Here is a 26,223-nt window from a genome sequence, read left to right as displayed (position 1 = left end):
ACGTGACAGATCCACCAGAGGTTGCACTTCACAGGTGTAATCTACGGATGTATGACGTTACAACGCATGCTTTTACCACACATGCTGTTACAACGCAAGTATTACAACGCAAACCTTTACAACGCATTACACTTGGGGGTGCTGGATAGTGAATAGTTTAATTTACTATTCCAACTCCAGTCCCCGTGGACACTAGGGAAGGTGTTGGATAGTAAATTAAAACTATTCCCTATCCTAGAGCGCCCCCCAGTGTAATGCGTTGTAAAGGTTTTCGTTGTAATACTTGCGTTGTAACAGCACTGCGTGGTAAAAGTTTCGTTGTAAAGGATGTTTCCCGTAATCTACCATCCCTGAGATTAGTCATAAAAGCCCACACCAGTAAGTTTCTGAGGCAGGACATAACCAAGACAAGTGTATAAAGTCCGCCTCAGGGTGATGGCAACGCCTGCATGCTGTATCAACATCTAATCCACAGGGGTGGCTCCTCCGCTAAGGTGAAGGAGAATCGCCCCACTGAGCAGGTCAAAAAGGAAAAAATAAAATGATAATAACTCATTGTTATTTTATTTTTCTGTTGTTGCTCAGCTGTGTAGGAGCGGGGCTCTCACAGAGGAGCTGGAGGAGGAGTGGTTTGCACTCTTTTAACCCCTCCCCTGCGGGCCTAATTCCGCTGCTGTGCTGGGGGAGGGTGCGCGGTGCTCATGACGAGCTCGGCTCGTCATGCAGCACGGTGGCGCTGTGCTCATGACGAGCTGAGCTCGTCATGACCACACCCATTCCAATGGAATGCCCAGCACAGCAGGGGAATTATCCCTGCGTGGGCGCGGCGCAACGGACATGACGAGCTCAGCTCGTCATGAGCACAGCGCGACAGTGCCTCATGACGAGCTGAGCTCGTCATGAGCATGAAACGGGTTAAGTACACATGACAGTTTGGCTGGCCGTTGTGGGCAAGTCTATCTAGACTGCAGGTCTACTCTTAACCCCTCTGTACGTCATATTGAGACGGCATATTACGCAATTCTCATACTTTTTGACGATCATAATGGAAAACTGTCAACAGATTTGCTGGGTAAGGGATTAGTGACTTCTTACTTTAATCAACAGTCAAAAAACCGACAACTCCATTATAGTTAAGAATTTCAGCTTCTGATGACATGTTTCTCATTTTTTTGCAAATATCCAGTACCTGTCACAGCTGCTGGTCTTTTAAACATGCAGATACTTGTAGTGCTGAATATTCTCAGTCTGATACTGCCACAAGGCTGCTGGGCCGCTCATGCTACGAGTGATCTATCCCAACGGCAGATTGCCTTATATTTCGGTCTAGGCTGCTGCTATCCTCACGGAGACCGGGCGGACCTGACAGTGACGGTCAGTCATGGCGCTTTCCGTACCCGTCACTGCACAATTCTCTCTTCGGCCGGCTCGGATATTTTAAGTGAAGAATGCTGCGGCCTTGATTATAATGGCCTACACAGCAGTCTGGCCGGGCCATCGAGCAACAGCGCTGGCTGCCCCATAATCATTTACGGCCGGCCGCCTTGGCGCCTATGTTCCTGAACAATAAACTCCCCGCTGAGCACCAGCAGGATGTCAGATGATCAAGGTGCGAGCTGCAGTGTAAGCGGGGCGCAGGGCCATCATGGCGCTCAGAGAGACAGCGTCTCGTGCCGCCCAGCCTGCACTCGTAATGCCCGCCACTTCTGCAGCACTTAACCCCCTACTTCCTCCGGACTTGAGGGCACATCCGGATTAATCCCGGCCCCCTGGTGCCCACGCGGTGATTGACAGCTGAGTATCCGACTCAGAGCAGCCCGGCCTGCCTGCAGACTGACTGTGAGGACAGAGTCTGAGTAGCCACGCTGGCGCCGCCCGCACCATGAATTGCGCAAATGTTTCCAGGGCAAAAGGAGCCTCAATCGGACAGCAGGCAGAGACTCAGATACATTGTAACGTGCCGCGCTCAGAGCTGAGAACTGCAGCAGAGTCAGTTAACTGTTTAGGCACTCGGGCGGCTGGCAGCACCTCTCTCAGGACACAGAGAGAGCCTGGGCACAGGAGCGCCGCTGGCGCGCCTGGCACAGGTCGAAAATGCGTGACAATGCATTTCAGTGCGGTGATGCGGATCACCGCACTGAAATGCGTGAGCGTCACACCTGTTGCGTGACGCTTGGCAGGACTGCCACTGGTTTCTGCCTACACCTCAGGTCACCGGCATATCTAGAGGGGTGCGGGGGGCGGTCCGCCCCAGGCGGCACAATTTTGCAGGAGGCGCGAGGCACTGGTGGCCCGTTGCGGCGGCCTTTGTAATTTATTTGAGGACACTCATTGACACTAATGTCTGTCACAGTAGTGTCAGTGTCCCCAAATAAATTATAAAGGCCGCCGCAAGGGGCCACCAGTACCGCACGTTTGAAGACGTGCAATCGCACGGTCGCACATGACCCGCTTCTTGTAACTGCTGCAGCAGTGCTACCAAATGCGCTCGCGACGGACTTACCGCGTTTGCTCATTGTGCGCATTTTTTTGAGCTGGGGCGGCGCCTCAGCAGTGCAGGACATTTCATCATCATTGGCTGCCATCCCTTAGCGAATAGGGACAGGAGGCGCACTTGCGCAGCATGACTGGGGCTTGATTGGCCAGTGTGCCGCACTGCATGCACCACCTTAGAATGTACCTTCATGTTTGGGTTTCAGGGCCGTCAATCAGGTTGTGCGCGAAAGCGCTACCAATGACGGCCCTGCAAACTTTATTGTCCAGAGCGCGCCCGCAGCAGTTAGCAGCAGCACGTGTAAGTGTGTGTCTGCAAGCACACCTGCTGCATCGTGTTACCAACCACCAAAGTGAATAGTACCGTGGATGTTCAGTATGTGGGTCTCTCGGCGCAGGTGAAGTGTGTAGGGATTTGCTTTTTCACACTGTCACTGTCTCGTCACTGTACTAGAGGTACAGTGAGTTACTGATTGAAACCAATGCGGCAATGGACTTCAAGAGTCGCACTTCGGAAAACAGATGGAAATTCCGGTAAGCAGACAGACAGAAAGGTAGAGGATGTTGAGGGTGGAAGATGGCTGTGAATGAAAAGGGAGGAGCAGTAATTGAGGAATGCTATAGTTATATGTGTAGAGGGAATATTGTTCCCTCTACACATATAACTATAGCATAGGATGCACTCCCTGGTGTAATTACCTGCTAACATCTCTTCTAATGAGTTGCATCTCATTAGCAGAGATGTTAGCAGGTAATTACACCAGGGAGTGCATCCTATGCTATAGTTATATGTGTAGAGGGAACAATATGGTGGTAATGCAGAGGTCTGTGTGGGAGGTTCAGAAGAAGCCCAAGGGAAGCAGAGGGAAAGAAAGTAATCCCAAGAGAGGGAGCAAATGGATCAATGACAAAGTCATCATTAACAAAACCATCCAGATCCATTCTGGGTAAGAGAAAAGAATATCATGATTCACTATACAGCGCATCAGATTAAACTGTCTATCCTTCAAACATACACCTGACAAACCCTGCCTGTTTCCTTGGGAACTCGACAGTCGTGGTGTGCTGACTCATCCTGCAGTTGTGAGGCCTCCAAGAACCCCAGAGTTCCTCCAGCCTTCTACAAATCGCCAAGGAACTCCCTTAGAGTAGAGGTACAACTGCCCTACAGTCTGCAGGCACCGAACCAGCACAATCCAGTTTCTTGACTTGCTGCTCCCCAGAGTCTCTGATGCAGCACCCATATGAAAAGAGGTACATCAGCCTCAGAGAACCAAATCTGACCCCCTACCAAGTTTGGTGACATCAGGATTTACCATAGCCGTGCCCCCACCAATACCCAGGGCACTGTACCCTCTGCAGCATTCACCGAGATGAAGAATCCAATCCGCACTCCAACTGCCCATGAAGCAAGCACCCATTGAGGAACGTTCAGACGTCTAAGACCCATTTTGTGAGTGGCCCAGCTGTCCTGAAATCACCTCTCCAAGCTGTCTGCTACGACCTCTTTGATGTACACCACTTGGCTGACCTATGTGTTCTGCACCCAGCCTGCCCTGCCTGGGTACCGACGAACCAACAGTGCTTCTGAGGCCCTTGCGATCTGCTTCCTTAAATGTGACCCCTCCGATTTACCTTTACGTCCTCTTATGCAGTGTGTTTTCAGGTGACCCCATTCTTTTTAGCGCCCCAGCTACCAACTTTTGATTTGATTTACTTTTTATAAAGCGCAAACCATTACCCGAAGGCATCAAGGCTCTGCAGCCAAACATCCAGAACTGAGCTGTGTCCATAGACCCACCATATTAAGTAGTAGGGTGATAGCACTGTTTATATAGTGTAGAGCCAGGCTTTAAGTGTCTTTCTAAAAGACACAAGCCCTGTGATCGCCGTAAGGCACTGCAGTAGAGGATTCCAGAGTTTGCATGCGGCGACCAAGTAGGCTCTGCCGCCCCATTTCATCTTTCGGATCTGAGGTACTGACACCAAATTACGATGTGCCAAGTGAAGGTTTCTTACTGGAATGTACCAATGAAACATCTCTTTCAACCCAGCAGGGCTAGGAAGATACAGGGCCTTGTGTAAAATACAGATGGCTTTAAACATAATGCATTTTCTGATGGAGAGGCAATGCAGATCACACAACGCAGCAGCAGCTGATTGGCGCCTCGGAATATCAAGGATAATTCTGGCAAGCGCATTCTGTGCCACCTACAATTTATGTTGAGTACTGATATTGGAGTCAAGATAGAGGGAATTGCAATGGTGGAGAGGTGTGGTGCAGTGGCCAGGGCAGCTGACTTCGGAGCACAGGGTTCACGGTTTGATCCCCGGCTCTGGCGGCAGCTCAGCTCAGCACCATGTGACTCTGGGCAATAGCTCACTTAATTTCCACAATGGCCCCCAGCGCCTTGAGACCCGTAAGGGTGAGTAGTTCGCGCTTTACAAATACAGATTTACATAGTCCAATTTGTACATGACAAGGGCTAATATCGCCCGCTTTGCAACCCTAAGAGTAGTATTTCAATGTTATCACTGTTTAACTTGGGAAAATTCCTTCACATTCAGTCAGCAACTACCGCCAGAGGTGACCGCAGAGTTCGTAGCAATTGACACAATAATCTGTGTGACGTTAGCATTGGAAATTCCATGCATCCCATAGACCCTGATGATATAAAGACGTGGAAAGGCGTACAGTTTGAAAAGCTGAGGGCTCAATGATGAGCCCTGGGGCACTCCACATGGCAGAGAGAAAACATCTGAGTAGAACTGCTGTAGCAGCATCCTCTGTGAACAGTCCATGAAGATAGAGGACAGAAGAGCCAGGGCCTGTTGTGTGAGACCTATATCTTGAAGGTATTCAATCAGTGGCGAAGGGGAGATGGTATCAAAGGCAGCAGATCAGTCTAAAAGTACTAGCACTGCGCCTTGCCCCTCATCCACTACCGTCCTCATGTAGTCCATGGCTGAGATTAATGCCTCTTCGGTTCCATGATGTTTTCGGAATCCGAACTGGGAATTGTCCAGCCATCCACACTCTTCCATCAAATGGCCGTTCAGATGTTTCTCAAGGATCTTAGCTGGAAGAGGGAGCAGTGAAATCGGACAGTAATTTTTCGGAACTTTGCTATCTAGATTGGTTTTTTTTATAGGGGCCTGATCACTGCCTTTTTCAATCGGCAGGGATAGCAGCCAGTGAGAATAGCTTTATTCATCAGATCCGTGAGAAGCTGAGCCAACGTGCCTGCTATCATATGCAGAATTGCTGGTGAACAGGATCCCAGGGGGGAGTCGGATCGCGTGTTGAGGAGATGTTGCTCCAGAATCTCCGGGGTAAGAGGTGGAAATACCGAGAGCAAGTTAGATTCTTGGTCCTTATGCCTCGAAGACTCACTAGGGTCGAGCTGCAGCTTTCCACCCAGGGTTTGCAATAGGTGAGGTTATTTGGAAATGTATTAAAATCTATCATATATGTCCACAATTTTGCGTAGAAAACAAGTGGCTAGCTGATCACAAATGTTTTGTGAACCTTCGAGTTCCCCAACTATTGGAGGTGTGGAGATCTGTTGTACCACCCTGAAAAGTTCTTTAGAAGAAGTAGCAGTTTTAATCTTATGGGTACAATATGCAAACTTCTCTTCAGGAAGGGCTAATTTGAATTACCTAATTCTGTACCTATAAATGATTTTTTTCTTGCTCCTCTAACTCTCTTCTCCAAATTTGCTCTTGTTGGTGACAGGCCTGCATAGGAGTTCCAAGCCTGTCATTAAACCAAGGGGCGAGACTAGTTTGGTTAACTTCCCTGATGGAAACTAACTTATAGGTAGCCATCTCCAGCCACACTGTGAGGGCGTCCGTGACCTCGTCTACATCATCCTGAATCTCAATAGGTATACTATCCAGGGTTAGGGACACGGCTTCAGCCGAAACTCCTTTCCAATTTCTCCTTAGAATCTTACTCTTCAGACTTTGGCCACATTTTGACTGTTGAGTCGGACGTAAAAGAAAATGCAACTGCACCATGATCTGACTATCTGAGGGGAGGAACTGACTGATATGACACCCTTGGTTCATTCGAGAATATGCCAACTAAGGTGTTGCCTGTATCATGTGTAGGGGCAGAAACCAATTTGGGCAGTCCCATATTAGAAAGAGTTTTGATAAGTGCTCTAGACTCTTTATGAATATTGTCTTCAAGATAAAAATTGAAGTCACCCAAAACAATTAGATCTCAGCACCGTGCTCCTGGCCAAATCCGGGATGCTTCCAACAATCCGCTGGTGGAACATTGGGCCTGGCCTTGCTTCTTACCTAAATCCTGAAGGTGAAACCTAAAATCGGACTGTGTGATTTTATATGCATTTTTATATTTTCTCCCATTGACTTCAATAGTGCACAAAAGTGAATTATTTTGCCAACTTGAAAAATTCATATCTGGAAAAGGTCGTAGTGTAGAATAAAGTTCTTGGTCTGAAAAATTACATGCAAAATCAGTGTTATTTTTATAAATTGGTCCCGGATTTATTCTTGAGTGTGTGCATCATGTATTGCCTCTTTGAGTACAACAAATGCTCAGCACTACCCTCTGATAAACCTGACTGCTCACCCACACTACCACAAACAGAGCATTAGTACTATCTGTTTTTGCCTCAGTACCAATCCAGGTCTCACTGGACTCTCTGCACAGTGTACTTCATTTTAGTGCACATAACAGAGAGGCAGTGTCATACATATTCCTGTGTTCCCGCAGCAGAGAAAACACCCAGAGTTATGACTCGAAGATGGTAAAGGCACAACTGTGCTCGAATGCCATGTGGTTCTTTCACAGTTTACAGATTTTTAAATGAAAGCAATGTGAAAGACTGGAATCACTATGTTTTGGATTATAGGAAGTGTGAGTGGTCATAGTACAAGGTGAATCCCAAACTATCTCTAGGTGTGTAATGAATACACTGAAATACACAGTCAGGATGAATCGCTTAAGTATACGATTACAGCAGGAACCTGGACCAAAAAGTAATTCAAAATTATGAGGCATAAACGGGGATAATGATGATCTTATCCTGGTAAAAAACAGGATCGTGGGAGGAAGCTATCAAGGAAGCACCGGGATCTCAAAGATGTTTACTACTGAAACGATGTTCTTTCTTCAGGCTGCATGTTCTTCAGACTCTTGTGTCTCTCTCTCTCTCTCTGCAGGTCACTACCATGCCGGAATACCTTAAAATGAGATTTGGAGGCAAGAGAATCCCTATCTTCCTTGCAGTGCTGTATCTGTTTATCTACATCTTCACCAAAATATCTGTAGGTGAACTTCTGCTACTTCTGTTGTTGTATAACTTCATGTCTGGCCCTACCTCTCATTCATCAAAACACTAGACCAGGCATGTAAATTCGGGTGGCTCTTGGCAGCAGCCTTATTAGTTGTGGGCAAACATCTCGTTGTTTTATGGGAGATGCTGGGCTGTCAATGCTAACTCCTCCCAAGGGACACCAGTGGTTTTTCCGACACCACCAGCAAGGGTGTTGACTGACAGCAAGCCTAAAATGCTTTGTATATTGCTTCAAAAATTCAAGCATTATTATAATTTGGAAGCTGGGGAATGGTTCTCTTTCTATTGAAAATAAAAGTGCGCAGAGAACAATGTGCTTTTCAAGTAGTTTCTAAGTTTTCCTCTTTGTCTATTGTGCATGTTGGACGCAGTGAAAAGAATTTCTGCAGGATATCTGGTACGCATGGGGGGAGGGGGGAGATAAGTTATCACTGAACTGTCCCGCTAACTTCCACAAATCAGACTGGATTTCCAAAGCCAGCACTAGCAGGGTTGAATCTAATGCAAGTCCACTCAGACACGTGTGATCTTAATCCAAATAGCAAAATCAACAGGGTGGCATGCAAAATACCAAAACATAGTATTATCCACGATTAACACTTGTGTAATGATCAGGACAACTGTTGATCACCGACCACTACAGACAAATACAGACTGACTATTATACTTCCTACTGACATCATGACACTACACACTTCATCAGACTTACAATCTCGACAAATATAACTACTGTAAACAGTCTGATCAACTTGCCTGCTGTTAACTTAATGAGCATACCCACTGCAAACAATCTGAGAAATACAACCACTACCTATAGCATCACAACTGCACGCTCATTTTAAAAGCGTTGGTAGTTCACTCCGTGGTAATAGATTCACGATGTCCTGGGTTTTGACAGCTTAATCAATATTCTCACTTTTAAAGGTCTAACAAGGATACTCACTGTTTACAAATAAATAAATAAATAAATAACTGCCTCACATGTACACTAACTGTTAACAGCCTGGCCGGTGATTTCATTAAATGTAGCATGCCCAGTGCACAGGTTGAGTAGCAGAGTTACTAATAATAGCTTGACCAAAATTCCACCTTTGATTACAGGCATGTGTACTGTTAAAAGTGTGATTAGCATTCTTGCCTGGCAAGGCCACCTTTAACAGCTGATCCTGTTAACAACTAGACAGTATTGGTAGTTTGATAATGTTTCTGTTTACCAATATCATACAGTATTATTCATTTAATCTTTGATAAACAATCCTAATAACAACGTATATGGGTAATGTGTTGAACCAGAAATTCCAAGTATCCTTGGCTGTTACCCCATTACTTTATTTATATGTCACTCTCCAAAAGACACAGAGCACTGAAAAGCTTTTGTTCCTACGGCGGCACTCCAAAGGTCCCTAACACCTGGTCTCTACGCCTACTGGTGGTTGTTACTCTCTCTACTGGTGGCTTCTTCCTCAAAGTGAACAGTATAAAGAGGGTAGCAGATGTTAACAGCTTGATGACTTTACCAAGGTTAGAGATTGGCGACTACAGTAAAATGACTGCTATTACCACTCTAGCACAACATAGGAGAATACAGCACCAACCTTGAAGGCTGACCAGTGTACAACACAGCCACGGTGAACAATCTGCCCACTCTGATATTAACAGTGTTACCATTATACCATCTGTTAACAGACCTAGAACACAGACCACACTAATCACTGACCAGTACACTATTGTGCTAATTACTAATGCCCTGATATTATGAGAGTTGATACTCTACCCACTCAATTCTGATACCTCCAGGTACTATTTTACCTCCCCATTCAGAGTTCTACACCTCGGAATAGAAGATAATGTGGTAACACCACATGTTTCACTCGTTCCAAGCGGAAAACTCCCAATGCTGCTGTTTCCTCACTCGGCTTTACCTGCTGGGGGTCTGTGCAGCCAAAAAGAGTAGCAGTTTTGCACCAGGTTTAATCCGAATCAGGCACAAACACCCATGTGGGTCTGAATCGAGATTACCACAGCAAGTGGAGTAAATGTTATTTTCTTTATCAGTATTCCAACAACTAAAGCATGTTTCATGCACAGTGGTCGATAGTTTCTTATCTAGGCGTGAACTTTAAGTCCCACAACATACAGACATACACCACAAATGGCTGAATGAGTATATCAGTTATCAACAACCTAACCAAACCAACAAGAGGAGTGTACTAATAATATCTTGAGCTGCATGGCTCCTATTGCATATTCACAGTTTCCCCCACACCACCATGTCTGTAGATGACACAGACCTCGTCCTGGGACCTGTGTTTGCTCTGTATCAATGCATGATATTGAACATCTGGCTATTTATAGGGTGGTACTCTACGAAGTAAAACATCTCCTCTCATCTGTTCATTTAATCTTCTCTCCGTAGGTGGACATTTACGCAGGGGCACTTTTCATACAGCAGGCGCTGCGCTGGGACCTCTACATAGCTGTAATTGGGCTGCTTGCCATCACAGCCATATACACGATTGCAGGTATGGCAACCAACTACTGCACCAGCAGCAAACAGTTCCAGCCGAAAAACATCACTGATGTGACAGACGTGCTTTTTTATAAAATAGGGGCTCAGCTGAGACTTTTATCTAACTATAAAGGGACATTTCGTTGTCATTTGCATGGTTGACTGTCATCTGCATAGTTACAGGTAGACCACTCAGCCTACCGAATATTGCCTTCGCGCCAACCAGTCACCCAGACAATCTCTCTCTTTCTCGTTCCCTTATAAACCCGATCATCCTTCCACAGAATAATCATTTAGACTCATTCATTCCACATTAAAAGCTCTCTTATCCTACATTATTTTTCTGAAATCCGCTAACCCCCTTCACATCCCAATCACTTTTGTCTGACTGGAGAAACCCGGAAAAGGTTCACCATTCGGTATGGAGAACGCCGCACTAGCATGGATAGTCACATGATGGTTGCAACGATCAACTTAAACTATTTACATAGATCAGTAATCGACTGGTCATATGGTGATTGTTCGGTCCCATGGCAGTAGTCTGTGGGGCTAGTGGCCTGGCATGTTGTACCAAGGAAAGGCAGGCAGCTCCACTGTCACATCTCTGCTTCTGCTCCTCTCTGGACAGGTAGCAAAACTGTTCTCACCACTGATCCACATCCTTACTACAGCAAGCTGCAAGGTGCATTTTATCTGTACACAGATCAAATGACATTATTGTGACCACACCAGCCATCTACTTACCCATACCTCAGGCAGTTGCAAGTTTGGAAGAAGAGTGAGCGGTTTCCCCCCTGCATGCCTACAGTTGAGGTTCTACACACTACGCTCACCCACTCCACAGCAGTCTCTCGCATTCCTACATTACATGTTTCCTAGACGCACACTCATTAGCAAGCATAAACTCACTGTCTGGGATGTTTCATCTACCCAATTGTCCTGGGAGCTCTGTAAAGCAGTTCTGCAGCTTCTGGCACCATCCAAGCAACCATACTCTAATGTTCGAAACCTCGATTGGGAGATACAGATTTCCATAAAGGATGTATAAGATGCTCCATGGATAGGATGAGTGTTGGGTTGCAAAGTACTATTTCCTTATTTACTGATGGATTGACTGACGCTTTACCAAATACATGTATTTATTAATTAGACACCCACTTTATTGGTTGAGTGAGGGTTGAGTTATCCAGTATTTCTATGTTTCAATAGATCTTGCCACTGTTGGAGCTGTTATGTTGCAAGATACCTGCACCTCTTCGCTCAAGCGCCTATAAGGGGAGTTCCGTATAGCGGTTGAACGGTGAAATCTTTGCTCCCAGTGGTAATACACCTTATAGCTTTAATACCCTCATCTCAACTTGCTTTGTTGTGCTATCTAGACTGGAATATATGCCATGAACTACATGAGTTTCTTAATATGACCCCAGAATGCCTCTATCGACTAGCTGGACACTCCTCTAGAAACATTGAATTCACTTCCTAGCCTCAAGACCCAACAGTTCAAACCACGCACAACTTCACACTTACACCATCTATACACATTCCACAAGCACAAAATCCCTGAGGCTGAAGAAGATAGAAGGAGGTATGATTCTACAAATATACAGCATAGCTGGTCCCAAGAAAGCCTAGGCACAGACCATTGGACAACTGAACAGTGCATCCCAGAAGTTGTCATCATTTAGGGTTTGGCTGAAGCGGGACATCTGCCATAAACTGGTGGATGTCTTGCTGTGCTTAACATTGCTTGAGTTAGAGGTGGGGGAACCACCAAGTGTCTGACAGTGAAGACTGAACTGACTCCACTGACGGAATCCCTTTAACAGCTGCCAGTCTACCTGAGGGCCATCAGCATGTGAACACTGGTAGGCCCCTCGTATTCAGAGCAGGCCATCAGCCGATTATTTTGACTGCCCTGGTGTGCCACAACAACTGAACTGCTGCACAAACATCCATCTGGCCGCTCCATGAGCTCAGCCAGTACCACATACTGACTTTCAACTATGTCACTGTTTCCTTATTGTCTTCCGCTCAGACCTCACACATGGTGTCATCCTTGGAGAAATCTCAGTATCTTCCAACAATGACCCCAGCAAGAGCCATCCTCTCCTTCATCACTAGATATCACTGATGATTCGAGTCTAAACTCTCTTTAGACATTCAGCCAGTGACCCACTCTTATTTGCTATTCTTTGCCCTTGAAATACCTACATCTATATTTACATATTCCTTCAAAGACCACAGGCAATACGCTACACTGACTTCTCACTTAGCATACAGCCTAATCAACTTCTGTGACCTCAGAAAATGCCTTGCACACCCAGATCAGTAGGTCGCTGCAGTACTTGAGTCTGCCTGCTCCCACTTGCATCTCAGCCAGTGCCACAATCCCCCAGTACATTTGTCTGTTCCGTCTAGGACAGGAACAAGTGGCTTCCTCACACTGCTTCCTGGATGTCAAAGCTGCACCTGTGATCTTTTCCAACCAGGTATCTTTTCCAGCATCTGTCAGATACAAGCAAAATCCAATATTTGTTTTGATAGTGCGGAGCATGTGTCACCATGAAATGGCAACATATGCATGTTTTGGGGGGAAATAGTATCACTGATACCATTTAGATCACATTCTAAATCATTTGTGACAATCCTCCAAGATCTGAGATTTAGGACCTAAACACCTTAACAAACATACTCATCCTCCTTGCTAGGACATATGATGCACCCAAGTCTATGTGCACACACAGGTGTGGTTTCAGAAGTACCACTGAAGTTAGTGTATGTAATGAGGAAATTGGTGACAGGAGGGCTGTGGTAAATAAGTTCATCATTTCTGTGTAACACCTATTTGTGTTTGCCGGCTGTAGGTGGGTTGGCAGCAGTAATCTACACGGACACACTGCAGACAGTCATCATGCTGATCGGGGCTCTTATCCTCATGGCCTTCAGTGAGTATGTACACACATTCCTCCAAACTGTCAAAAAAGGACATTACTGCAAGAAGTACACAGTTGCCTAACTGTGCATATTTTGCAGCTGTTTGGTTGAGGGGCGGGGGGTTGGTATGGTGGGCACTGTCTGTAGGCATTAGCTATGGATCATGAAAGAGGTTGCCAAATTATCTGTGCTCTGATTATATTTGCATTTATCATAGAATCCTATGTTGAAGACATCAAAGTTTTGTGACAGAGAGAGACCTTGAGGAACGAAACACACAGCATGTGTTTTGCTTAAAAACTCTTTTGGCCCACTTCAGAAACTGCATTTTGTAGTAGGTAAAGTAGTACTTTTACAAAATGCAATTCACTAACCTACAAGTGGCAACATCTACCTCCACTTTCTTTTCTATGGGGAGATCTCCACATATGTACGTTTATTGTTTAGAAGTAAATGTGGAAGAGACCAGAGAGAGTTGTCAGAAAATGAAGCCTATCTCCATCCAAAGGGACCGGTTTAAGGAACTGTAAAGAGAGGTTTCGGAAGGGACAAACTACTACAAATGCACACACACTAAAGAGGAAGCACATTGCTATTCACAAACTCTAAAGGTAACAACACAGGAATAAATGTACTCTAATCCAGCCTAGGAGTAAATCAAGCACCACATACTCAAACAGAAAATACTGAATGTAAGGGCTTAAAATACCAAATAATGTCAAATAAGCAAACCTGATTCAACGTTTTAAAATACATATATATTTGTTAAATGCTAAAAAGAATATATAATTACTAAACAACTATCTAATTATTATAAAATGCAATAATAAATTTAATAAAAAAATAAACTAAACTTTTCAACTTTAAAATAAACAGATTACTTATATTAATTCAACATGTAACATTTAACAACATTTAATACATATTCAATATCAAATATTACTGTATGTGGGATTTTTTTGAAATTATTCTTTAAGAAATATTACTTATCAATTAAATAAATATAGGTATATAAATTAAATATTTAAAACACATTGAGTAAGGTAATACGCTGTAACATTTTATTGTACTAGTGCCATTTCAATAACAAGTATTTGTAATTAATTTATATTTATATTAAAATATTTTTTAGAATTTTTATTAAAGAATAATACATTTTGATACGTTTTCCTACACTTTCCCACAGGAAGATCTCAACCATGGTGGTGGTGATCTCCACATGTGAAAAGTTACTAGGGGTAACTTTACACTTGTAAATTCAGTCTTTGTATCTTGTTCATGTCTGTGAACATAACACAGGATGGTTTCGCGTCTATCACACTGGGCTGAACAATGCAGCAAATTAGCAACTTTGAGGCACTGGTGTAATGCAAAATGATCGGGCGCCTTGAAGTCTGTTATGAGTGGCCTTAGAATCCCCCATATCTCACAGATATTTATTTCCTTTTTGCAAAATGGGGGCTGCTTAAAGGACTGGAGGGGGCCACTGTACCACAAGGTCTGCAGGGGTGTGTGTTAAGCCCTTGATTTTAGTGGGGAACCCGGCTTGGGGCGGGGGGGTGGGTGTTGGTTGGTCATTTGGCCCCGAATGTGCCACTGCAGGACAATCCACTGGCAAGCTATGAATTCTGACAAGCCAAGTATAGTGAAGTAATTATCTCAGATGCGTTGGCTGTTTGGACTTTACAGTCTCTTCAGGAGACATGCGAAATTTGCAGAGCTGAACTAAAATTCCTTAAGTATCTGTTGTGAATTAATTATTTTCAGAAAAAATCATTTAAAACTCATGTTTAATATGAATTTTATTTGAAAAATACAGTCGGCATGGGATTTAACCATGTAAGATAATATAAACATTTAATGTTGTTACATTAATGGAATTATTAACTGGAATTATTTAACACAAAAAATGGGTTGTGACTTACAGTGAATTTTAGTTTTTGTTTGTTAAGATCCACTGTTTTTATTTCTGCCTGAATCACAAGACACAACACACCAGCAACCAAGAAGTGATCAAAGCAAAGAGACTTCGCTGTATCTGTTCTTGTCACAAACGTTAGGCCCAACTAGACAAATGGATTTGCATTTTTACTGGGACAAGTGTGGGAACAGTGGGTGGTAGGAACAGTGGGTGGTAGGAATTCTGTGGATCTTTGAAGATTCTGGAAGTTTCCATCATAGAAATGGGAGAAAATAAAATCATGATTTTAGGCAACGTTTGAGGTTTGCAGGGCATTGTGGATAAGAAAACATTGGGGGATCCACGCAAGGCGCCCCACCCTGGAATCCCCTGGATGTCTATCTTTCAACAATTTCTGGGTTTGGTAGGTTTCCTTGGGAAGAGGCCGTGCTTGTGGTTTCCTTGGGAAGAGGCCGTGCTTGGACCCAAATACCTCAGCTACATTACGTCTGATGTCTCCACATTGCGTCTTGGGGCCCTTTGTGTCGCTGGCAATAAGCTGAGCCACACAAGTGGGGTAGTGTTTTTTATAGGAAGAAGTGTGTAAATGCTGGGTGGTAAGAAATATGTGGGTCCCAGTAGATTCTTCACTTTTTCTCACAGAAATGTCAGGAACATTTGAATTATCCCTGCTGTCTAGTTGGCTTTCTACTCACCCTCCAGGGCATAACTGTGGGAAACTTTAATCAACCCCATGGGGTCAGAAGGACAAAGTAGGCTCGATCTGGGGCTGGAGGGACAGCCAGATGCCTGAGAGACCACACCAACCCTTCTTTTTCTGGACCATTTTTTACAAGGTGTCTAGTGGGCTTTCTACCCATGAGGAGCAGATTAGGGGCAAACCCTCAATCGGGGAACACCACCTATTTGCCCCCGGGGACAGAAAAAAGACTCAAATCCCCCTTCAGGGGTGGAGGCATGGGTTAATGCTAGGGTGGGCCACCCTTCACCCCAACCAAAAAATGTTGGCCTAAAATCCCTTCTGTCTAGTGGGATTTGTACCCCCAGGTTATGGGAGCAGATTTGGGGCAAACCTTCCAATCTGTCTCCAGGAGGGGCAGAAAGACTTTATTGTCCATTTTGGGTTGGGTGCATGGCCCTATGCCAAGGGGGCCGCCCCCTACCCCTTTCTTTTTCGTTTTTACAGGAACAATTTCCCTGATGCTTATTGAGGTCGTCTACAACCCACCTATGGAGAGGCAGAACTTGGGCAAGTTCTGAAATCTGCCTCCCAAAGAAGGGGGAAGAAACACTGTAGGCCCCTTTTGGGGTAGAGCACAGCTCTATGTCAGGGTGGGCCGCCCCCACCAATTTTATTTCCAATTCCTGGTGCATAGTGGGATTTCCACTCCCCTGAGGGCGTACTCTGGGGCAAACCCCACAATATGCCTGCCAGGAAAGGCATAAAGACTGTCTTGCCCTTGGTAGCGTCGGGTGGGCACTGACCCTTGCACAAATGGCCTCTTCCACCTTGCAACAGAAAAAAAGAAATCCCTGGTATCTAGTAGGCTTTCTATCTCATTTCGGGGGGCGGGGTAGATTATGCGTCAACCCCATTCTGTCCCCCAGGGGGCAGAAAGACTATGCTTCTTCTGGGAAGGCCACCTGACCCTTTTGTTAATGGATAACTGTTGGGACAGATTGGGAGCAAGCCACCAATCTACCACGTTAGAGGTGCCCCCTCCCCCCGCTCTCCCTTCCCCCCAAAAAAATCCTGTTATCCAGTGGGCTTCCTGCATCCCTAGAGGGGGTAGTAAGTCTTTATAATTTTTCTGGGGTGGGGGCATAACCCTATCCCTTTTGTTTAGAAACAGTGGTGTGAACCCCACTCTTCTCCTGTCCCAGGGAGGCTGATCCCCCAATCTGCCCCCCAAGGAGAGCAGAAAGACTGTTTTGCCCTTGGGTGTGGGGGATATTGGAACACAAAAGTCTTCTGCATGGTAAATGATGTGCACCCCTGCCCCGAGTGCCCACCTGTACTGGTGTCTGGATCCTTAATGCGGATTTGCTGTTCTAAGCTAATACGGATCATACGTACGCACCATGATATAGGACTGTCTCACAGACTGTAGCCTTGTTAGACCTGGAGGGGTTCCCAAAGCACTACCCTCATAGTGATGGAAGGCTACTGCGTTCACCAGGAGCAGTGGTGGCGGCATAGGATGTAGTGATCAGTAGTAGTGAACAGATCCTTTTTCACCTGTGCCACTGGAAAGAGGCCTACATGCTCATTCACCTTTTTAAATGTTCCACGGCTGTTTGCGTAACTCACCCGTGGGTAACAATTGGTAGATGTGGATGTGCTGCACAGCGCAGGAGTAGTGACTGCACTGTATGTATGCGTGTCTGGGAAAGTTACTGTACAGGGTTAGAGCAGTACTGTGCGATATATGTGTGGTTAGTGCATATACTGAATGTACGTATGCCTGTTGGAGATGCAGTACATGAGAGATGTAGTGCTGTGCGTGTGCAGGGAAAAGCATGTGCTGGGTGTATGTCTGCTTGCGTAAAGCACAATACATAAAGAGTGAAATGGTGGGCAGCGTGCCCAATGTGAGTGTGTCTGTGCTGGCAGTGTGCTTGCAGAAAGCACATACTGGTATAAAACAGAAAACAGCACTACAGTGCTAAACAGTGCGCACAAACTGAATATGTGCCTGTAGTGGCACAATGCATGGAGCTAACAGTGCTGAAGTGGAAGTGTGCTGTGACAGTGTAGTGGGTGCAGTGTGCTTGCAATGGTACATTACATGGAGGCCCCGTGGTTTCCATTTTGGAAAGCCCAGGCCTGGCAGGTGAAGACATGAGGAGGGGAGGAATCACCCCGGACAGATTTGGGTATTGCTGTATTCCTATGAGCTGGGTAGGGGACACACTGGAGGTGAAAGGAAGAGACTCCCTTTAGACGTCAAAAGACTTCTCTGTGATTCAGTGATAAATCACAAGAAAGGGGCCTGGACATATCTCAGGAAGAGAGATGGGGCTGATAAGGGAATCATAAAGAGTAGGGCTGGGGGGCTGGGATTAACCTTTTGAGCATGTCACTGTGGATGACATCCGGGTGTGAACTCTGGTGACTCCCATGAATTGTGTGGTGGGTCAGTCTGTGTCAGATTCATGCCTGTGCTGAGAGATATCCTTTTAGTGGAAAGAAGAAAAAGAGAAATGTCCACTTCAAAAGAAGCAGAAATCAAATTTTTGTGTCTGGAAATGGACTAGAAGATTGGGAGGTTGAGACCCAAAACGTTGTCATCTGCCAAGCATTCAGACTGGATGTGCGAGGAGAGGAAGCCCTGCAAGACTTCTGCCTGTGCCCAGGACTGTGGGCAAAGGCCTGCTAGTCTCCCCGCTGGTTGTGGGAACATAACATAGGACAAACCAAGATCATCTGTGCAGTGGAGCCTGGAGCAACAGCGCCATATACCCTTGCAAAAGTAGAGTTAAAAATAAAATACTCATTTTTATATAAAAGCAAGTATTTGACTGAACATTCATTTATTGTTCATACTGTTTGCACTTTGAGTCGTGTTCACTGACCTGTATCTATAATATCCCCCTCCAGGGAGCCATGACTGCTTGACCACAGCTACCACTTGAGTCAAGTGCAGAATGGGTACTTGGCCCAGTTGATCGGGATTCATAGGAGATCCAGCCCTGGGACATCAGGAGTAAAAGGCCTCAACCCCCACGGTTGGGGCTAGTAACCCCTGCGTGCCCCTTGGCCCTCTGAAAGAGTTTCTGACAGGGGAGCACAGGCCATGGCCTGAGGAGCTGCTCTCCCCTCATGAAAATAAATCCCTGGCTCTAGTATAGTGTATTCCTGCCTTGGGAGCGATTACAAGTTTGCTAGGTATAAGCTAACCCAGTTCATCCATAGTCTCCGTCATAGCTTTTTATGCCAATGCATAAGTGCTGGATTTGACTATCACTTGTCATGAGATGAAAACCTTTTTTTTTACCGTATGCAGGCTTTGTGAAAGTTGGAGGCTTTGACGAGTTACAGACCTTATACTTTAAGGCCATCCCCAAAAATCGTTTTGAGAACAGCAGCTGTGGTTTGCCAAGGGAGGATGCCTTCCATCTCTTCCGTGATCCAGTCACTTCCGATCTTCCCTGGCCCGGTGTGCTGGTGGGAATGACCATTCCTTCACTTTGGTACTGGTGTACCGATCAGGTATTTACAAAAAGACTACAACTGCTATAGTGCATATCCCTGCACTTTCTTAGTAAGAGGTATAGATAATGTGTGTACACACAGCTTTTTCTATAAAGTCACAAGCTGTTTTCATTTGTAACAGCATAAAAGGTGATGAATGGAATGCTTGATTCAGACGCTGGTATTTACTCTCAGCCGCATTCCATTTCATCATGTTCTAGCTGTAACATTATAAACAGGGACCAACCATTTTTAAATCAATTTTGGTCCTACCCCACAAGGGATATTCCAGGCCCAACTGCCAGGCTAGTGCCTCTCTGAATGGGAACAAAAGTAATCCCAGTCTCATCTGTAACATCTGAGTGCTACATATTCTCTTGCAATTTCCTATAACTTGCCCCAATCTTTTTATAAGCAAACATCACAATTCACATACTTTGTAGCAACCAATGCAACCCATGTTCTTCGGGCAGTTTAAAACTGTGCTAGTTTATCACCAAAAGGTGAATAAACAGAGTACTTCAATGTCTGGTCAGGGGTTGCAAGCACTATATAAATGCAATTACAAAATAATAAAAAACAATTGAGCTTTGGGTCAACATCACCAGACACAAGTGGAATTACCATTTGTGTCTATTCACCTGCAGGGAGGACTATTCAAGAGACAGGACCCTCATCTCCTATTGTACTTCATAACCTGGTTGGTGACTTTTACTTGAGAACGGTCTCCAGAAGACTACAGTTAAAAGTTGGCTGGGATAAAAGTGTAGCTAATTGTTCAAATTGAAAAGGAGATTCTTAAAAGACTTGTTCTTCTAATATGCAAACATCTAAAATATCAATGTCTCCATGCAAAACAATGCTTGATCCTTGTCCCAGGTAATTCTTTTATCTCCTCAACCCATGCCCTTCACTGTTACTGCCATCAGACGTTTGCTGCTCTCTGTGGCCCAAGAAAGCGCCTACATACATGAGTCCACCTCTTCTTCTTAACGCTTCCAACATGCCTTTTCGTAGGTCAATCATTTTATTCCTGTGTTCCTCCAGACTATGGGGCACATTAGGATGGCGGACGGACTTGCCTCCGTCCGCCACCCTAGAGGAAGAGGGACCGTCCGCAGGGGCAGCGGCGGTCCCTCCGTGCTAATTAGGATGTGACCGCCACCCTGGCGGTCACATCCTGTATTTTTATCATTGCGACGGGTGCTGCTTGAAGCAGCACCCGCCGCAATGTTAAAAAAGTAAGTTGTGCATTTGCATGCACAAAGCGGCAGGCACCTCGCGGTGCCTGCCGCTTTGTGCAGGCAAATGCAGGGGGGGTACCGTAGGTACCCCCCCATGTGCACCCCCCACCCCCCTTCACCCCTGGGGGCCCGCAACGGGCCCCCAAACACAAATCCGTATGCCTTTACACGGCGGAAATGCCGCCGTGTAAAGGCATCTTTCCGCTGTCATCCTAATATGGCTGGCGGTGTCTGATAGACACCGCCAGCCATGTTAATGCTTTTCCGCCGCGGGCGCAATCCGCGAGCGGCGGAAAGGTGGCGGACAGATAGGAAGACCCACCAGCCATCCTGATATGGCGGTGGGTCTTGCAGGGCTCCCCGGCGGATTTCCCGCATCCTCCGGGCCGGCGGTGGCTTCCGCCGGCCCGGTGGATGCAGGAAATCCGCCATCATAATCGGCCCTTAAGTGTGTTTCCTACAATGGTGGAAAGTACACAGCTTTGTTTAAATACCCCTCACCTACCAAAAGGACCCTTGGTGGCATGCTTCATCATCGGGGTCTTCCCCCCCTGCTGCGGGACGAGGCATGCTATAACCTACGACTACGTGGGAGCACTGGTCATGAAAAACAATACTATGTGGAATGGAATGTGGATTTATAAAGCGCGATGGCTACCCAGGGGCGTCCCAGCGCTATAGAAAAAGAATGAGTTGAGCCGGAGAGGCTTGAGTGGGAGAGGCTGAGTGAAGAATTAAATTGAAATTTTGCTGAAAAGCCAGGTCTTTAACAGTTTACGGAAAGTGAGAAGGTTAGGTTAGGTGTGTGGTGTAGGAGTGTGAGTGGAAGGGTCAGAAGTGAGTAATTGGTGAATGGTGAAAAATTTAAAAATACCTGGCTCAATGGAAAAAATAAATGTTAATGTTCCTTTGAGCTGGTATTGTTAAAAGTGGGGAATGAGATGGAGATACTATGCTTTAATGAGCAGTGTTTCCTGTGTCGACATGTTTCGAAGCCCTCCCCTGGTGTCTCATCAGGACCTAGAAGATGTCCCTTCTACACTCAGATCAAAACAACTGTGTATTTACATATAATCCTTACTAAGTGGTGCACATAAATATAACCTGCACAGTATACTTTACCCCAGTAGGTATATTGCTGAATGGGTTTCTTATTATATCGCCCAGATATTGCCCCATGAGCCTTCAAAACAGGAGGGAAGCGGCTCCGGCGAGGCAGTGTCTTGGTGAGGAGGTAACCTTGATATTTGTGTGACTATAGGTACCCCTTCCCTCCTGTTTTGAAGGCTCATGGGGCATTATCTGGGCGATATAAGAAACCCATTCAGCAATATACCTACTGGGGTATAGTATACTGTGCATGTTAAATTTATGTGCACCGCTTAGTAAGGATTATATGTAAATACACGGTTGTTTTGATTTGAGTGTAGAAGGAATCTCTTCTAGGTCCTGATGAGAAGCCGGGGAGGGCTTCGAAACATGTCGACACAGGAGACACTGCTCATTAAAGCATTGTATCTCCATCTCATTCCCCACTTTTAACAATACCAGCTCAAAGGAACATTAAAATGTATTTTTTCCACTGAAATAGGTATTTTTTAATTTTTCACCATTCACTCACTTCTGACCCTTCCACTCACACTCCTACACCACACATAGTAATGTTTTTCTTAACCAGTGCTCTCACCTAGTCGTAGGTCGTAGCACGCCCCGTCCGGCAGCGATGCGACAAGACCCGGATGATGAAGCATGCCACCAAGGGTCCTTTTGGTGGGTGAGGGGTCTTTAAACATAGCTGTGTGCTTTCCTCCATTGTAGGAGACACACGTAGTCTGGAGGAACACTTCTATACTTTCCCATAAGGGAGGATCCCTTTGTTTTTTGATAATATAACTTGAGGGGGACGTATCCATCCCTTCTGCTCTTTTGAGCATTACCTCTTCACTCCCTTCTTGTGTTTCTTTGTAATCATTTTACTCAACTGCATAAACCCACTAGCATTATAAGGCTCTCTTTAGACCCATCAACCCTAGTACTTCTGATGTTAATACCTTCTACCTTCTTTCTACATAACCCTTCTATCAAGAATGACTCACACTTCACTCGGCATACTGTAAAGTACACATCCTCCAGTCCACATAACATGATTGTATCTGTTGATCCACCATTTGATGGCCCTGCTCTTGTATTATATTTTTTATGTCTCTGTAAATGTCCTTACCTTATTTCTTCATTGTTTCATCTCATCTACTGACACATCTTCCCATCTGCCTGTTGCATGTGCCCCTCCTTTTGCCTTTTCTCTGTTTATTTTAAGTGTACCCAACCTCCATGTTGTTTGCTAATTTCTGACCTAAGTGATGGCTTAATGAATTTCACTGCTTGTAGGTGATTGTCCAGAGGTCTCTTTCTGCAAAAAATCTCTCTCATGCCAAAGGAGGGTCACTGCTGGCGGCTTACCTGAAGGTACTACCCCTCTTCATCATGGTGTTTCCAGGAATGATCAGCCGAATCCTCTTTCCAGGTCAGAACCGTTTCTTCACAGTCTTGTCTGTCACCTTTGAGTAGCAACATTTTATCTGTGGCCTCAGGAATCTGGCTGTCATTGGTTAGTATACATTCTCCTTCTCAATGGATATTTACCAGTTTTCCTCACTGGTCCTTAGATGAATCAGGACTCCCATTTTTATTGTTGCCATTCTCAATGCCTCTTCAACTCTAATAGCCATAGTGCCATTTGGTTTTTTAGGTCTCCATTATTTCTTCAGAGTGCCATTCTCAGTTGTCCCTTTATGAATTATTTTTATTTCAAATCTTTTGTTAGACATTTTATCTGGACCTTTGCTTGTCCCTGCTTTCATGACACTTATGAACTGACAGTCTTAATTGATTCTTGGAAGTTTTCTTTCTGAATTGCCTTTAGAGGACCTCTCCTATCTACCGGATTGTAATACCTTGCCTTACTGTAGCCAGCTTTCCTCTATGAACAGCGATAGCGCAGTACAGCACACTGGAGTAAAAAAACTGTGTCTATGATAATGTTGTGTTCTGATTGTTGGGGTTGTGAGCTCACGACAAGGTCTATGTTATCTTTGCATTACATAAGTAGGCTTTTGCCCATACATAGTCAAAATGTGGAAATGTAACACATGGCACGAGAAGTGAGTGTTCATTCTTTTATAGTATTATGTACTCTGTTCTACAGATCAAGTGGCTTGTGCTGAGCCAGAAGCCTGTAAGAAGATATGTGGCAACCCCTCTGGCTGCTCGGATATTGCCTATCCTAAACTGGTGATTGAGCTTCTGCCTACAGGTAAGACCTAACCTGCAGGGCTGATTGGAGAATTCTCATCCTCATAGCCAGGGGGAAGCACACACATATAGCCAGCTGTGTCATTTCTGCATTGGGAGCCTGTATAGGGCAGTAAGCATACACAGCCTTCCACGGTTTGATCCATAAGGTGTACTACGTACTTGTTGGTCAGAGGGATCACTTGGAGCAGTAGGAATGCCCACTCTGTGGTAATCATGCTTGAAGCTGCACTTGCTTGCCAGCTCTGATGCCATTTAAAGTGCCCACTAGTTATGGCTGCAAGATAAAAAACAATACTCTTGTGGTTGAATGCAGGGCAATTAATGGTTGCAAACAAAGACAGCAATCTACTGCTCTGATATCTCCTCCTTCATAAAAGAACTCTTCCGATCGATACTGGAGGCCCCCAGACCTAGACATCAAACTAGATCGCACGCACAGAGTTTGTCCCAGGCGATCATCTACCGCCCCTCCACCCGACATATTGATGTGCGTCCATGATTTCCAGCTGAAGGGGTGCATCCTCCATCAGGCGAGTGATAAACACCCATTTCAATTTCAAGGACATAGCCCAGTCCTCTAACAAGATCTTGCTGCCATAACCCTTTAGAAGAGCAAAGCCTTCCGCCCAATCACCACCCACCTTCAAGCAGCAGGGGTACAGTGTTCATGGGGGCACCCCTTCTGTCTGGTCTTCTGCCATGAGAGGAAATTACACCAGCTTCGCTCATTGGAGGAGGCGCGCCGAATACTAGATCTCAAGGATAGCTCACCGGAGCCCACGGAGGGCGGGAACCATGATTGAGACAGACGGAGAGCCCGCGGCCAGAGGGGCGCCCTACTGAACTTCGCCCAGACTCAGAAACCATGGCCAAGAAACTGCAGGCCATCCTAGAATCGCTGGTTGGAGCAGCATCATGAAACTTTATGATCTGGCCCCTTTCACACCTGCTCCCCTTTTTCTCTTCACCCCTCTCTTCTCATGCTGGTCTATCTGCTCTGGGACGGAGGGGCTTGGGCCGGGAGGGAGGAGGGGCCGCAGCCACTGACATCCCAACTTTGTGAACATACCATGAGACTGCGCGACATGGACCCTGACGAACATTATGTTGTTTCTCTTTTATTGTTTATGCCAATTGGTTGGTCGGCTTATTGTTTTTTTTTGTTGGACCCGGTGACTGTTTTTAAGAGCCTTTGTCACTGTCGCCTTCACCTAAGACTTTCTTACTCTCCCCCGCCCACTGACCATTTACGGGGAAAGGGGGGGAAGCTTCATTAACTACATACCTTGCGCTGCCCTATGTCTGACCAGCTAGTGGTTCTCACCCTCAATGTGAAAGGCCTCAACCACTCTCTGAAGAGCAGCACTATTCTTTCCTATTTGGAGCAGTCTGGGGCACACATTTGCTTATTACAGGAGATGCATCTTCTCCCCAAAGACAAACACAGCCTCCTCTCTAAGGCCTTCCCTCACCAGTACTTTTCATCCCTCCCTAATAAATCAGCTGGGGTCGCCATCCTGGTCTCTCGCCAATTCCGGGGAAATGTAGGTCCCAAACAGGCCAAAATAAAAGGTGGGATGTTAGCATATTCACTGGTGGGGGGTTCTAGATCCACTACTGTAGCCACTCTCTACTCTCCCAATGAGAGGAGGGAGACCTTTCTCTGAAGGGCGGTGACAGAGGTTTTGGGGTCCCAAGACTGACTGGTCTTAGTAGGAGGGGACCTCAACCTAGTATTCAATAACAAGTTAGACAGAGATCAGCGCTGCCCCATTGCCAAGCAGGAGCCCTTGCCACTGAGGGTGCGTGGTGGTCGAAAGATGTGTGCCTAGCTGACATCTGGAGAACTTTCCATCACCAGTCCCGAGACTACACGTATTATTCCTTAGCAGACAAAACCTATGCCAGGCTGAACTACTTTCTAGGCTCACCCGAAATCACCTCCTTAGGTCAAAGAGTCAGTATTGAACCCCGATCCCTGTCGGACCACTCGGCTGTGGTTACTACCCTCGCAGCCTCACGAGGTGGCCCATTCTCTAGGACTTGGCACCTGCGGGAGGGTCTGCTGCAACGCCCTTATAACACTGACCAAATCTCTAAGGTGATTACCGACTATCTGGCCATCAAAGACACCACAATATTGCAGTCACAAACCTGTGGGATGCCCTTTAGGCAGTGGTCAGTGGGGAGTTCATTGGTCAGGAATGAAGGGACGACCCACACATAGTGGAGATGTTCAGCGAATTCTATCAAGATCCCTACACAGCACAGGATCTCCC

The 26,223-nt window shown here is 45.7% G+C and overlaps 1 protein-coding gene and 1 long non-coding RNA gene across 3 annotated transcripts in view; one reads left to right on the top strand and one right to left on the bottom strand.

Moving 5' to 3' along the window:
* Positions 1-26,223, bottom strand: part of LOC144785945 (uncharacterized) — a 352,963-nt gene that overhangs the window by 232,314 nt on the left and 94,426 nt on the right. The gene's annotated exons all lie outside the window — the stretch shown is intronic.
* SLC5A11 (solute carrier family 5 member 11) overlaps positions 1-26,223 on the top strand; it is a 230,172-nt gene that overhangs the window by 135,458 nt on the left and 68,491 nt on the right. The window contains exons 6-11 of the mRNA XM_078664831.1: positions 7,693-7,797; positions 10,243-10,348; positions 13,200-13,280; positions 19,198-19,403; positions 23,018-23,153; positions 23,835-23,942. Of these exons, the coding sequence (XP_078520957.1) occupies positions 7,693-7,797; positions 10,243-10,348; positions 13,200-13,280; positions 19,198-19,403; positions 23,018-23,153; positions 23,835-23,942 (742 nt within the window). The remainder of the gene's footprint in view (positions 1-7,692; positions 7,798-10,242; positions 10,349-13,199; positions 13,281-19,197; positions 19,404-23,017; positions 23,154-23,834; positions 23,943-26,223) is intronic.

Source organism: Lissotriton helveticus, chromosome 10 (genome assembly GCF_964261635.1).
Source record: "Lissotriton helveticus chromosome 10, aLisHel1.1, whole genome shotgun sequence".
In the NCBI taxonomy this organism is placed as follows: domain Eukaryota; kingdom Metazoa; phylum Chordata; class Amphibia; order Caudata; family Salamandridae; genus Lissotriton; species Lissotriton helveticus.
Note: the sequence above shows the minus strand (reverse complement) of the source record. Positions and strands in the feature narration are given on the sequence as shown.